A 14,411-nucleotide genomic window follows, 5' to 3' on the forward strand; every position below is an offset into this window, starting at 1 on the left:
CCTAACCCCCGTCTATCAGTGAGGGAGCGCTGGGGCACAGGAACGTTGGTCCATCTGTTATGACGGAAATTGGAATCCTGGAATTTAGGAGTCAGTGTGGAGATCCTGGCCAGGCCGAGGGGGCTCTGGAAACGAGAAATGTCCAATGCCTTCTTGCCTGGGGCTCCATCATGGCTGCACAGTATCCCTCCATCTCCACGTGGAAACCATGTCTGCTTCCCTCAGTCTGGGACCCTGGGTGGGCCTTGCTGGCAGACTCTTGATGTCCATGCAGACACGGAGGGCCTTTATTCCCTTAGCTCCCAGGGCCTCAGAGCCACGTCTTCTAGGCCCCAGTCCCAGGTGGAAGGGACGAGGAGGCCACAGCATGGAGAGTAAGGGGCAAGGATGCCTCCCCCAGCGCTGCTTTCTGCATTTTTCCTGGTAGACTGTCTTATGAGCAGTCTCCACTTTTGTGCCCTCTCTTCACCTTCTCTGTAGACCCCGAGTCTATGTGGCCATTTTAGCTGTGAAATGAGCTTCCTGTTCTCCCCGGGGAGAGGCACATCCCTAGGCAATTGTCCAAAGTTAGGGTTGCGCCAAGTCCAGGAGACCAGGTTACCCTTTCCAGAGCAGAGTTCCCAGGCTGGCACAGAGCTGACCCACTGAGTGTGCTTGGACCAGGTACTAAGGGGCAGGGACTCAACAGATCAGTTTGAATTTGATACAATTCACAAAGCTACATTGAGCACCTACTGCATGCATGGCATGCTTGACGTTAAATTAGTGCATGGTTGGTGGTAATGCCCAAACCCAGGGGTGGTTGTAAGGCTGTAACTATGGGGAGGGAACGGGGATGGTCTGCCCCACGTGGTCCACTTTATTGCAGTCAGCGAAGCGATGGGTTTTTAAACTGAGCAACTGCCAGGCTCTTGGTAGCCCCGGAACTCACAGAGTCATCAGATGTTGTCAGATATGGGCATCTTGGAGGTCGGCTAGTTCAACCTTCCCATTTTACAGATGAGGAAACCATGATCCAGGGAACTTGCGACTTGTCTACAGACAGCCTATCAGACTTGGCATGTCCATAGTTGGCCTCAAATTTGCGTACCTCCACACATTATACTGGGGGAAACTGGACTTCAAGAATCGGATATGGAAATGAAAATAATTTTTAATTACATTATTACTTCAATTACATGCAAACTTCATATGGATAATGAGACACACAAAACATTCAATCTGCCATTTGGTCAGGAAGAATGAGATGCTGAAACCCCAGACTTCTTCCCCTCCCCCCATTCCTTTGAGTTGTCTTCTCTGCTTTATGCTCACCCATTTCCACAATCACAGTGACCTACCCACTCTCACACCTACCCCCCCACCAAGATACCTACCTCTCCCTCCTTGCTCTGGAATGTGCTAAAAGTCCAGGACCAAGAGGACTCTGGGCCAGGGATCTGCTCCAATGATCAGAGATCTGGGGACCCAGGAAGTGGGAGGTTAGGAGCATTTCCTCTCCCACCTGCAGGGACACAGTGGCCTTGAGAAGCTGATGAGTGGGTGAAGAAGGGCAGCTTTCAAGTGACCTATACCCTTCCAGCTTTGGGGGCAGTGGAGGCTGGATGGGCTGACATCCCAGTTTCCTTCCAGCTGGGACGTTTTGTCTTCAGTGTTCCTTCTCAACACCCTCCACATGGCAGCTCTTTGTCTTGGGGATGGTGATGTCACAAGAGACTAAAGCACAGTCCTTCCCCCTTTCAGGTGATCTCTTCCCAGCGGTAGCCCCCAGAGCACTGACAGTTATTTTTAGAGATGGTTCAGATTCAACAACTATTCCCTGAATGCCCACTGCATTCCAGCTGTGGTGGAGGGCACGGTCAGGTGGGCTGGAGCACTGGCCCTGGAGCCGGGGTGCCTGGGTACGTCCCCGGACCTTGCCACCTTTGGTAAGTTACTTGATGTCTCTGGGCCTCAGTTTTCCCAGCTGCAAAGTGGGGATGAGAGTAATACCTACCTTATAGGTTGTGTGAGGGTTAGAATGAGCTTATTTACATACAGTGCTTAGAACAGGGTTTGGCATACAGAAAGCACCATTAGAAATGTTAGCGCTTATGGGTGGTATTGTTAGGAAGTCTCACAGGATCCTCCAAACACAGTAGTGAAGTAGCTATTATTCCCTTCATTTTACAGATGACTTCATGAGGAAACTGAAGTCCAGAAGAGTCACAGAGTCCGTTAATTCCGAGACCTGGGGCTGGAAATCAGATCTCGTGGCCTTTCTACTCCCCAACAGCTCCTGCCATTCTGAGAGACAAGAAATCAGGAAATTTACATAAGCGACTTGAAAACTGGCACTATCCCGGAGCTCAGCGGGACCCTGGGAGAGGGAGACAGAGGATTTAGAATCTCTGGATAACAGTCCCTGAGAGAGGAGAAGGGTATGGAGAACAGAGGAAAGGAAAAGGAGGAGGAGCCAGAGACCACTCAGAAGGTGGAGCGTTGAGTGAGCGAGGCTCCGGCATCTCTCACGTCTCCTGTTTCTTTGGGGTCACCAAGGCAGACCAGAGCCACCTCTTGCCAGAAAGGAGAGATGAGCTTCTGAGCCCTCAGTTCCGTTATATGCACAGCCTGGCCTGGAAGGCTGGCGATTAGAGCCTGTCGGGGAGGCTCCAGCAGGAGGCGCCCTCTCCCCCCAACCCCACACACAAAATTGGCAAGCCTGGGCCTGGGCTGGCCATCCCAGGGTCACTGGACTAGGATGGGGGATGGGCCTGTGACAGGAGGTGCCCTGGGTGTCCTCTTTCGGCCCCATGGAGTCCTCTCCCATCCCCCAGTCATCGGGGAACTCTTCCACTCTGGGGAGGGTCCCTCAAACCCCGGGTCCGTCTACTGCCAGTGGGGTCCCAGAAGTGGGGCTGCGGGACGTGGCCTCGGAATCTGTGGCCCTCTTCTTCATGCTCCTGCTGGACTTGATTGCTGTGGCCGGCAATGCTGCTGTGATGGCCGTTATCGCCAAGACACCCGCCCTCCGAAAATTTGTCTTCGTCTTCCACCTCTGCCTGGTGGACCTGCTGGCCGCCCTGACCCTCATGCCCCTGGCCATGCTCTCCAGCTCTGCCCTCTTTGACCATGACCTCTTCGGGGAGGTCGCCTGCCGCCTCTACTTGTTCCTGAGCGTATGCTTTGTTAGCCTGGCCATTCTCTCGGTGTCGGCCATCAACGTGGAGCGCTACTATTATGTCGTCCACCCCATGCGCTACGAGGTGCGCATGACGCTGGGGCTGGTGGCCTCGGTGTTGGTGGGCGTGTGGGTGAAAGCCTTGGCCATGGCTTCTGTGCCGGTGTTGGGAAGGGTCTCCTGGGAGGAGGGAGCTCCCAGCATCCCCCCAGGCTGCTCACTCCAATGGAGCCGCAGTGCCTACTGCCAGCTTTTCGTGGTGGTCTTTGCCGTCCTTTACTTCTTGTTGCCTCTTCTCCTCATCCTTGTGGTCTACTGCAGCATGTTCCGAGTAGCCCGAGTGGCTGCCCTGCAGCACGGACCGCTGCCCACATGGATGGAGACACCCCGGCAACGCTCTGAGTCTCTCAGCAGCCGCTCCACTATGGTCACCAGCTCGGGGGCACCCCAGACGACCCCGCACCGGACGTTCGGGGGAGGGAAGGCTGCCGTGGTCCTCCTGGCCGTGGGGGGACAGTTCCTGCTCTGCTGGTTGCCCTACTTTTCTTTCCACCTCTACGTGGCCCTGAGTGCTCAGCCCATTTCGACCGGGCAGGTGGAGAATGTGGTGACCTGGATTGGCTACTTCTGCTTCACGTCCAACCCGTTCTTTTATGGATGCCTCAACCGGCAGATCCGGGGGGAGCTCAGCAAGCAGTTTGTCTGCTTCTTCAAGCCAGCTCCAGAGGAGGAGCTGAGGCTACCTAGCCGGGAGGGCTCCATTGAGGAGAACTTTCTGCAGTTCCTTCAGGGTACAGGATGTCCCACGGAGTCCTGGGTTTCCCGACCCCTCCCCAGCCCCAAGCAGGAGACACCTGCTGTGGACTTTCGAATTCCAGGCCAGATAGCTGAAGAGACCTCTGAGTTCCTGGAGCAACAACTCACCAGCGACATCATCATGTCGGACAGCTACCTCCGTCCCGCCCCCTCGCCTCGACTGGAATCATGACGGGCTTCTGGCCGCTTGGAGGGAGATGGGGCTGGGGCCACTTATGACTGAAGGAACACCTTGTGGGATCACCTATTTCCGGCTAGCAGGGGCTGGGGCTGGGGGTCTCTGCACACAGCTTTTGCTTAGTGTTTTCTGGGTCAGGAACAAGGCCAACAGGATGAACGTGTGGCAAAAGCCTTGGACATGGCTATGATCCTTGACTACTGGGGGAGGGAACCTGGTGAGATGGTACTGAGAATAAAGGGTCATGAAGGTGAGATGATGCCTTTCAACCAGCAAACTTTGCATGCCTCAGGAACCAGGGAAACTCTCTAAGGGTAGGAGTTGGTGGATATAGAGAGCAGGCCAGGTTTGGAGTTACCCCGGGGATCATTTAGGATATTTCACTTTTCAGTGTAATTGTCCAGGGCAGTAATTGCACCCAAGCAAGGTAAGAAAATGACCGGTGTCTTCTCCTTTCCTTGCTAGGCTTGACAAGAACTAAATAAAGTACAGCTAAGTATTTCCATTTGATCTTTTTCTAGTTTTAGACCTGAGGTTTCCTTAAACTGAGAGGACCAGCTGGGTATATTCCTTTCCTGAGTTTGGCCAGAAGCAAGGGGAAGTAGCAGGCAGGGTACAAAGAGTAGAAGGCAGGAAAGCTGACTGCAACTCTCTCTCACCCTCTGGGAACAGCCCTTCTGTTCTATTTTGCTGTCTCTCTCCCGCACATGGGAGATCAAGCTTCCGGCTTGATCTCAGCAAAGGCAAGGATACAATGGGGGGGGGTGGATACAAAGATTGGGGGTTGGTGGCTGAACATGGGGTTAGGATTTGAATTGCTAAGGTGCATCGATACAGAGAGGCCAGATAATCACCTTGACCAATAACACTAAATCTTTTTTTTTTCTTCCTAGGATTGGCCTCCCTGATCTCTCTCCTCATGGCAGTGACCCACCTCCAGCCCCCTGGACAATCGGGTACAAGAGACTAAGGTTGGGAATGGGAAGGGTGGGGTTTCCATGGTCCATTAAATGCCTCCCTACTCCCATTCATCGCTCTCAAAATTAGCTTCAGTGACAAAGACTTAAATCTCTCTCCTATCTGCAGCCCTGGGTTGGAGAGAGGGCACAGGAGTTGGGTTCAGCTGTTCACTGATTGAGACTGTAGGAACTTTTGGTTGGTATCAGTGATGGTATTTGCAAGAGAGGGGGAATAGTTGCAAACTGGACAAGACACCCATCTGGGACTACCTGTCCATCCACTTCCCTCAGTTGAATCAAATAACATTCAAGGGTTGAGGCAGGACCAGAGGGTGCTTTGATCTGTATTTGAACAAATTCCTGGCTCACTGAACATTAAAGGGTAAGATGGGCTGGTGGGAGTGGGAGTTTCCCCTTTGAATGGCCAATAAATACTTTTTATTATAAAAAGTTATACTGATATCAACATTTACTATTTCAGCTCAATTCAGTGCATTAAGAGTTGAATACCTAGCATTCTCTGGGACCCACAGAGAGTCGCTGCCTTTGAGGAGTTCATAGTCTAATTTTATCAGGTACCTTGTATTTTTACAGAGCATTTATATCTGGTAAAGCCCTAAAGAATGTTTGAGAAATATACTGGAGGGTATACTGGAGCTCAGTCCACTGCAGCCAGATACCTACATGGAAGCTTCCTGTGGATTGTGGAAAGTGTGAGGGCTGTAAATGAAACTCTAGCTGAGGAAAAGAATTTATTAACTGAAACTGGGCAAACAGCTTTTCCCCTTTAGATCTAAGAAAATTTACAGGTTTCTGTCTTCCTACCACCAGACTTACTTTAGTCTAGAACCTGTTACACTGAGGAAATCCCTTAGTATATCTACCAAGGATAATCTTTTGTGATTGAAAAACTTGTTCTTTTCGCTCTCCTCCCTTTTAAGATAAACTCAAAAGGGAGGCCTCTCATTCGTAGATAAGGGGGAGAAAGCTCTTCTTCAACCATCACGGATCAGCTAGTCGGCCCTAAGCATTGCCAGCAGGTGGCAGTGTGAGTCCAGTGGAAACAGGAAAGGTGCGTGTGCATGGGGGGAGGAGGGGGTGAGGAGAGGGGAGGACAGGAAACACTGCCTGGCAGCCATTTTGTTAATTTATTTTGCCTTTTCCTTTGACTTTGCCCTCCAACCCCTCCTTCACATACATCAAAAAAGAAAATTTTAAGTACAAGGATATCTCTAATTCAGGCTGAAATTTCCTGACACTGTGATCTCACTGGCGTTTATTACTGAATTTGACATAGGCTGGTTCATTTGCCATTTATTTTTCCCTGAGTGATCATGAAGGAAATAAAATTTATCTTCTATTATGCTGAGAATTCTCCCAACAGTTTCTGCCATGACCACCTTCCAGTTGTTTTCTAGTCACCAGGACCACTTGGTAAACTTTGCTATGTAATCCTTGGCTGTGAAAGCTGTTCCTGGACAAGATTTGACCTCTCTAGTGGGCTCAAGAATCAACAGGTTGAGACAACCGACTGGTCAGTTACTTTTCCTGAACCTGAGTGGTGGTGGGGTAACTCCCCAGCCTAGACGAAAACTTTCTGTTGTCAGGTCTCCCCAGGTTACATCTTACAGTGGCATGGTAGAAGAGGGGTGAACTTGGCGGCAGACATCTACTTACTCACTGGGTGAACTTGGGAAAGATGCTTTATTTCTCTGAGCCTATTTCTTCATCTGTAAAAACGGGGGTGACATTACCTACCTCACAGGGTTGTTGTGAGGATGAAAAGAGATGACCATGTGGAAGCACCTAGCCATACCTGGCAAATAGGTACTCAATAAATATTGGTTTTTCTTCCCTTTCCTCTTGCCCTATTCCCCCGTAAGTATTGAGTACGGGAAAGCCATCCTTTTTATTCTAACAGTCATTTGGGAATGAGTAGGATGCTTTTCAAACTTTCAAGAACTGGCATTACTAAGTGATAGTGGGTGAAGTTGTTTAAGGTGGCTCTCAAGAAAACCCTCTAACTAATGAATCATCATCATATCGACCTTTCTGTTGGGTAAACCTTATATGCTAAGGTTTAGATTCTATTAGGGAAATAATTTTTAATCCCAGGGAACGGTTTGGGGGACACAAGAGTTCTCCTCTCTAGAATGTATGGTGAGAGTATTTGTGCAGGTATTTGATAGCAAAGGTAATTCAGGGCCACTTTCACGGTAGTACCCAGGATTATGAGTGAAAAGATTATGAATCGGGTTTTCAGAGAGGTTTGTTTTCAGGCGATGCTAGAGCTGAGAGACAAATCTACTAGAATTTCCCTTTTTGGGTGGTACTACAACAGGAAATTTCAGTAGGGAGATTCACAGGATGCACTGGTTTGCTTTGGGTGCGGGCCTGAGGCTAACTGATCTTGGTAGAAGTCCGAAGCCCCTAACGCAGGATCACTTATTCGCGCTAAAACTGGCTTATGATGGAGAGAGAAAGCACGGAAATCTTGTGGAGAACTACACGCTTACCTTTCAGGTAATACAGTATTTAGCGATTTCAGGTGGCCCTTTGTCAACATAGTTGCTCGGCAACTCGTAGGTAACGGCACAAGGACCGGGATACACCCTGAGAGCAGGAAGCGGTGGGACAGAGGGGAGGGCAGAAGGGGATGCTAAAGACCCAGGCATGGTCGGCCTTACAGATCTCAATATGTGAAGGGTGGCCGGCCCCAGGCTCTGCTGTTTGTTTCCATACCGTAGATCGGGCTGAGACAACCCCAGCAGAGGGTCGTACCCTTGGGAAGGGGCTTCGGGTCTCGACAGGCAGAGATCAAGGGGCTTTCTGACCAGTAAGAAATTCCCAGCAGAAATTCCTGTGCAGGCTGTGGACTCTTATTTGGGAACCCCCACGCCCCGATCCAAAGCCGGCTGTGTGACCTCAGGACGGCGCCACCAACTGGGGAAGCCAGTCCCTGGTTTTTCTACGTTCACCCAAATGAGGCAGCCGAAAAGGCGAAGAAGCACTAAGATCGAGCCGCGTACCAGGTGCTCGACAAGCCATCGCTACTCCGGGAACCACCGCTCGGACTCACCGGTCCTCTCCCGTACTTCCGCTTTCCGTTGCTCTTCCTTTACCCCAGCTGGAGAATTTTGAGCAGTAACCGCCGTGGGGCGTTGCCGGAAGTGTCGTAAACGCCGGATATCCGGTTCCTTCGGGCGCTCAAGGAGCTGACGGAGAGGGCCGCCGCCCAGCAGTAGACGCTGTCTCAGCCAGCCGGGCCGCAGTCTCAGCCAGCCGGGCCGCAGTCTCCGCGGTGTGTGAGTGAGCCCGGGCTCGGTTCCCTCTCCCGCCGCCGCCATGGGCTGCACGTTGAGCGCCGAGGACAAGGCGGCGGTGGAGCGGAGCAAGATGATCGACCGCAACTTGCGGGAGGACGGAGAGAAAGCGGCCAAAGAAGTGAAGCTGTTGCTACTCGGTGAGGGGCTGAGGGCGGGGCTGGCGGGGCTGCCTGGGTGAACGGGAGGGCCTAGACCCTTGGGAGCCTTGGGGGGGGGTGGTCAGGCCCGGCCGGCTGAAAGGACCCCGAAGGGATCTGGAGGGGCGTGACGGCCGGAGGGCGGGGTGTTGGGTTGGTGGCTTAGGCCCAGGAGGGCGTGATGAGGGGGTGGGGTTTGGGGTTGTAGGAATTGGGCTGGAGGGAGGGTGTGACTCCGTGCTGGAATTGGCGTTTAGTGAAGAGAGCTTGGGAGTGTGGGGCAGGAGGACATTGAGACTGTGTTAGGAATACGGGGAAAGCTCATAAAGGAAGAGCTGATATTAGGGAAGGTTTTGCAAAGGGTTGGAGTTGATAGCAAAGACGACGGGATAGTGTGTGGGGCTTGTATAATGGCTTTTGAGTTTGGAGCGTGGTGATACTTTCACAGGATGAAGTTGGGATGCTTGAATGATGAACGTAAATAGAGGGGCTGGGACAGAGTGGTTACGTAAGGAGCCGGTCATTTATTAGCAAGTGGACATTTTGAACTGTTGGTAAGGTGGAGGAACCCTGGATTAACCAGGAACATGAAGGTGTGTTGGGGAGATAGTTCTCGGATTTAAAGGAAAAGAGCTTGGGTGCAGAGGCTGTTTATACTTTTCCACCTCCTTCGATCATTTTTAACTCTCTTAAGGTTTTATAACTCCTTCCCTTGTTTTTATAAAGGGGAGGTGGTTTGAGCTGAGGAAATTTAAGGACTGGCTGGTTTGAGGTTTTGTGGCAAAAGATGTGGGACAATAGATTACATATTGGGAGTTGCTGAATAGTTGCTAGGGTTGATGTGCAGTGGGAATGGAGTTACCTTGGGATAAATTATGAAATTGGGCACACTATAAAAGTTGTGACAGACTTCTGGTGAGCTGTCTCTCCAAACTAAAAACATTGGCTTCAGAAAATTACTGTTTATTTTATCCGACATTCGTTTTGAGCAGCTTTTCGGTACAGTCAGATGCATTTTACTCAGCATGATTAGTTTAAACATTTTTGAGACTGGTTTCTAGAGGCTCAGTAAATCATATAAAGTACCCTGGTGTCAGCTTACCAATTAGTTAAGTCACAGTTTCTTTACGATTAGTATTTTCAACGGTCTGTTAGAGAAGAATAAGTAGGAGTAATGGTTTCTGTAAGCAACAGAACCTCATTTTTTCCTTTTTTTTTTTTTTTGCAATAGAACTTTTTAAAACAATTTTTGAGAAAAAGAAGTTGCTTTAGGAGAAGTGCCAAGTTTTCATGGTGTAAAGCTCTGGAGGACAGAATGCACCACCATAACCCAAGGCTTATTTTGTACTCCAGGATGTGCTGGGTGCCCATGCTAGTCTCTTCATGTTAACATATTCAGTGGTTTGTAGGTTGCAGAAGCCCTAGGAACAGCTCTTTGGATATAGGGGGAAAATTATATATTGGAACTTGAGCTTTTGGTTTGAATATCTGATCTTTCATAACACATGAATTCAGATTGTAATTTTAGACTCCCACTCTGTTTAACAGGTGCCATTTGTGGATGAACATGGTCCGTGGCACATAGTAGATGCTTCTTAAATATTTACTAGTGTGAACCACCTACTGTTGAACATTGCTCCTTGGGCTCTTTCAGATGTTTAACATAAACCATAATACTCAAGGCATTAATGTTGTCTGCTGTTGATTGATTGGTTATGAAACTAAAGGTGTATTTTCATCTGTTAATGTTTTGATGTACATTGGCCCATCAGAGATTCCCTTAGGACATTAGCCTGTTGTAATACAGTTGTAAACCGTAAGGCTTTCTTCTAAATGGCAGGATTTGGCAGGCAGAATTTAGGCAAGCAAATGTCTGGAAAAATCTTTATTCCGGACTTTATAAATAGTGCATTTAATTAAAAACAAGATTAAACACATGATGACTTAGCAAACTTCAAAAGCAGCAAGTAAAAATCAAAGTACTGAAACATTTGCTTTTAATTTTTATCAATTCATTGTTTTAAGTAAGATTTTTTAATATTCTTGAGGAAGTTAAGTCAACAGATATAAATAGTTGTAGACACAGATGATCTTGCTTGAACCATATAATGCACAGAAGTTAAAGTTATCCCATAACACGCTCATCAACAGTATACGAATACCTTTCTTTTTTTCTTTTTCTTTTTTTTTTTTTGCTGTAGAAACCACTTGCATGTGCATCAAAGGAGATGTTTACTTTATGAAATACCTGTGAAACTGTCACACTTAGTCTAAGTTGAGATATGTTCGGTTACCTGTGTCTCTCCTGGCACATAATAGGTATTCATTAAATATTACTGTATTTTCTTTTTTGGAGGGATGTAGTTTAATATAGTGATTAACAACATGAGCTATGAAGTCAGACTATTTCAAATTCTAATTCCCATTCACCAGCTGTAACCTTGGGAAATTTACTTAATTTTGCTCTGCTCCGGTTACTCTTCTTTAAAATGGAGAAAGTAGAGGCACTATAGGAGTGCTGTGAGGATTAATATGATGATAATAATGTAAAGTGGAATACAGCCTGGCATATAGTATTAGCTCAGTGAATGTTAGCTGTTATTGTTATTATTAAATCAAAAAGAATGTTACAGATTATAGGTACTATAGAAATTCAAATTAAGAAGCCAGGGTGGGCCGAATTAGTTAAGGAATACTTACTTAAGTGTTACAATTTTTTATTACCTTTGATATGAATTTTCTTTAGGTGTGTTATTGGGAAGATCTTGATAACACCACATTAATGTTTAATCACAATATTATGTAGAAAGACAAAATTATATTATGCAAAGCTTCCCAACCTAGTGCAGTGCATAGGATGGCATACAAATGTGCTGTCTGTAAATTTTTTATAGTTTTGAAATTTCATATATTTATGTTAATTTTAATTTTTTAAAAAGATTTTAATTTATTTGACACAGAGAGAGTACAAGCAGGGGGAGCTGCAGAGGCAGAGGGAGAAGCAGGCTCCCCGCTGAGCAGGAAGCCCGATGTGGGCTCAATCCCAGGACCCTGGGATCATGACCTGAGCCAAAGGCAGACACTTAACCGACTGAACCACCCAGGCATCCCTATAGTTTTGAAATTTTAAATCATTTTCATAACTTTTCGAAATTTTGCAACAGTTGAAATGATAATTTGAACATTTTTAGTATGATTTCTTCTTTAAACTTTGGAAACATGGCATTTGCAAATATTTTATTAGGAAGGTTTATGCCCATTAGTATTTAATATCATATGTATCATTTTATTTTTCATGTCATAATTTTATGATATAAAGAGAATATATATTATTTTTACCAAGCTCCTCCAACTTACTTTAGTAAATGATAACATTATCATTTTCAGTGTGTGCCATCATGTAACAAAAGTTGGAAAGTACTGGTATAATGAATGGATAAGAGCGCTGCTTTCAGAGTCACATTGAACTGAATTCAGTTCCCACCTTCATTTACTAGTTGTGAGACTCAGAGCATATAACTTAGCCAGTGAATCTTATTTTTCACATATATAAGGTGGGGATGATGATGCCTATTTTATGATACGTAAGAAGATAATATATGTAAAATGCTTAGCAAACAACTATTCAGTATTGGTAACTTTCTGTTATTGTGATAAGTCTCTGAAAGCTTATCATTTTAGCTACTTTTTTCAAGGGTGTTTCAGACAAATAATTTGATTTTTTCAAATAATACATTCTTTTCAGAGGTCTTCAAGGAATTTTAATATCACTCTTGTGATATTAAAGGGAAACAAATATTAAATTTATTAGAAGAAATTGAATATTATAATTTAGTTTTGCAAGTTATTGAATGATTTACTCCTGTGCTATCTTTAGATTTTTATTTCTTGGTAATTCCCCTTAGCAGATCTTGAGAAGACATTATTATACAAAATGAGATTTATGCTTTGTTGTCTAGGATTTTTGTGGTGGTGGTATGGCAAAAATTAAGTTGCATGCAGAGAATTGGAATCCTCTAATTCACTTAAACCTTATACAATTTATTACTCACGTTTAAATGTCTGTATTTACCAGCTGAATATGCTTATTATTGAAAATAAGTATTTTTGATAATTAGAGAGTTGTCAAAAACTGAACTTTTAATTTAGCCCTCAGTAGCTTCTTAATTTGAATTTTTATAGTATCTATAATCTGTAGCATTCATTTTGCTTTAATAATAACAATACTGTTATTGTTTCACTAAATTTGCATAGGATGATATTCTTTATAAGATTTGCCATTTATTTGGCATAAGATTCATAAACATTACACTTCTTATGAGGACGCATCTAGTGTCTGGGCAAAAAGAACTGGCATAAAAAATAGAAATTTACACTTCAAAGATAGGTTTGTTTTTATATGCACTTAACTGTTCTTTGTGTCTTTTGTTTAAATGTATTTATCATTACTTGTTCAATCTGAAAATATGGTCCTTTTCAGGAATTACAATATTGTAATATTCCCTAAGTATGCTAATTCTGAAGTAGGTACAGAGATGGCCATAGAATAGGGTCTTAGTACTTAATAGATTTGACAAGGGGTACTTGGGTGGTTCAGTCGGTTAAGCATCTGCCTTTAGCTCAGGTCATGATCCCAGGGTCCTGGGATCAAGCCCCATATCAGGCTCCCTGTTCGATGGGCAGCCTGCTTCTCCCTCTCCTGCTCTCCTTGCTTGAGCTCTCTTGTGCTCTCTCACTCTCTCTCAAATAAATAAATAAAATCTTAAAAAAAACAGATTTGACAATCATGTAACCTTTTAATCATTCTTGCAACTGTCCATGCTTTGTCTTCTTATGTTTAGTTAGTTTAGTTTAGTTTAGTTTAGTTTAGTTTAGTTTTACTGGGGAATGGGGCTTGTCGGGGAAGGTGGGGAGGAAAAGATGTTTTAAGTACTCAGGAACTGGAATATTAGCAGTAAAGACCAAAAAATTAAAATATGGGTCTCATAAGAAGTGTTTAGAGCAGTGGATACTAAATTTGTTAAGGTAACTGAAGTTTGTTTTAAAACTTGTTTTCTAGTCAACAGATCATAGTAGCTAGCACTAATAAAAGTTCTTTGAATTAGTAACTTAATTCATAAATGGGAGATCCCATGTAGTTTAGGGTTAAAGAGCAAAGATACTGAAAATTGAGGGATTTGTCCTGATCTCTGAACCTCATATTCCTTTTTCTGTACGATCAGGTCTGATCTCAGGGGTCTCTTGTCTGTGATGTTAATGTTATCAACCAGATGAAATATTTTAGCAGGGTTTTAAGAGGGCTATTTTTGTGTTGTTACTTCTCTTATTCTTGAGTTTGACTGAAATTAATTTAGGTAATAGAGCTGTTTAGGAAGATAGTTAAAAACCTGAAAGACATAAATTTATAAAGTGCCCATAATGTAATTGTTTTAAGAGAATATAGAGAGAAGAAACTGTTTTAGTATTTTATTTTCTCTCCAGTTTTGACTGTCTTCGTTTTGGTAAAATTCGTTTCAGTGTTTAGCAAGTTAGAGTTATTGTTAAGCCTCTGTCTCTGCAGGCTATCTGTTACCTGCTTAGCAGTCATCTGTATCATATCGGTAATTGAAGCTGCTTGAACTGAGTAACATTGTCTTTGGAGCACTGTTTAATTGTCCCAGTTTTAATATAGTGCTCTATGTAAATGAAATAACCTATTTTTCATGTCTTGATATTAGTAAGTTGTAACAAATGAATATATCAGATACAAACCAAACAAAGAACCAGAAAGACCAGATTTGTTTGACTTGTACCTGGTAATCTTAGAAACAAACTTCAGGAGGGTATAGTCTTTAG

General features: G+C 45.1%; 2 protein-coding genes across 2 annotated transcripts in view; both read left to right on the forward strand.

Moving 5' to 3' along the window:
* Positions 1-2,777: 2,777 nt before the first annotated feature.
* On the forward strand, positions 2,778-4,148 carry GPR61 (G protein-coupled receptor 61). The gene has a single exon (XM_034654036.1). It carries the CDS (start codon positions 2,793-2,795, stop codon positions 4,146-4,148), a length of 1,356 nt encoding a protein of 451 aa, XP_034509927.1. The 5' UTR covers positions 2,778-2,792.
* Positions 4,149-8,294: 4,146 nt separating this feature from the next.
* Positions 8,295-14,411, forward strand: part of GNAI3 (G protein subunit alpha i3) — a 40,903-nt gene continuing 34,786 nt past the window's right edge. Inside the window, exon 1 of the mRNA XM_034654035.1 lies at positions 8,295-8,576. Coding sequence (XP_034509926.1) covers positions 8,459-8,576 — 118 coding nt within the window. The 5' untranslated portion in view covers positions 8,295-8,458. The remainder of the gene's footprint in view (positions 8,577-14,411) is intronic.

This window comes from Ailuropoda melanoleuca, chromosome 2 (genome assembly GCF_002007445.2).
Source record: "Ailuropoda melanoleuca isolate Jingjing chromosome 2, ASM200744v2, whole genome shotgun sequence".
In the NCBI taxonomy this organism is placed as follows: Eukaryota; Metazoa; Chordata; class Mammalia; order Carnivora; family Ursidae; genus Ailuropoda; species Ailuropoda melanoleuca.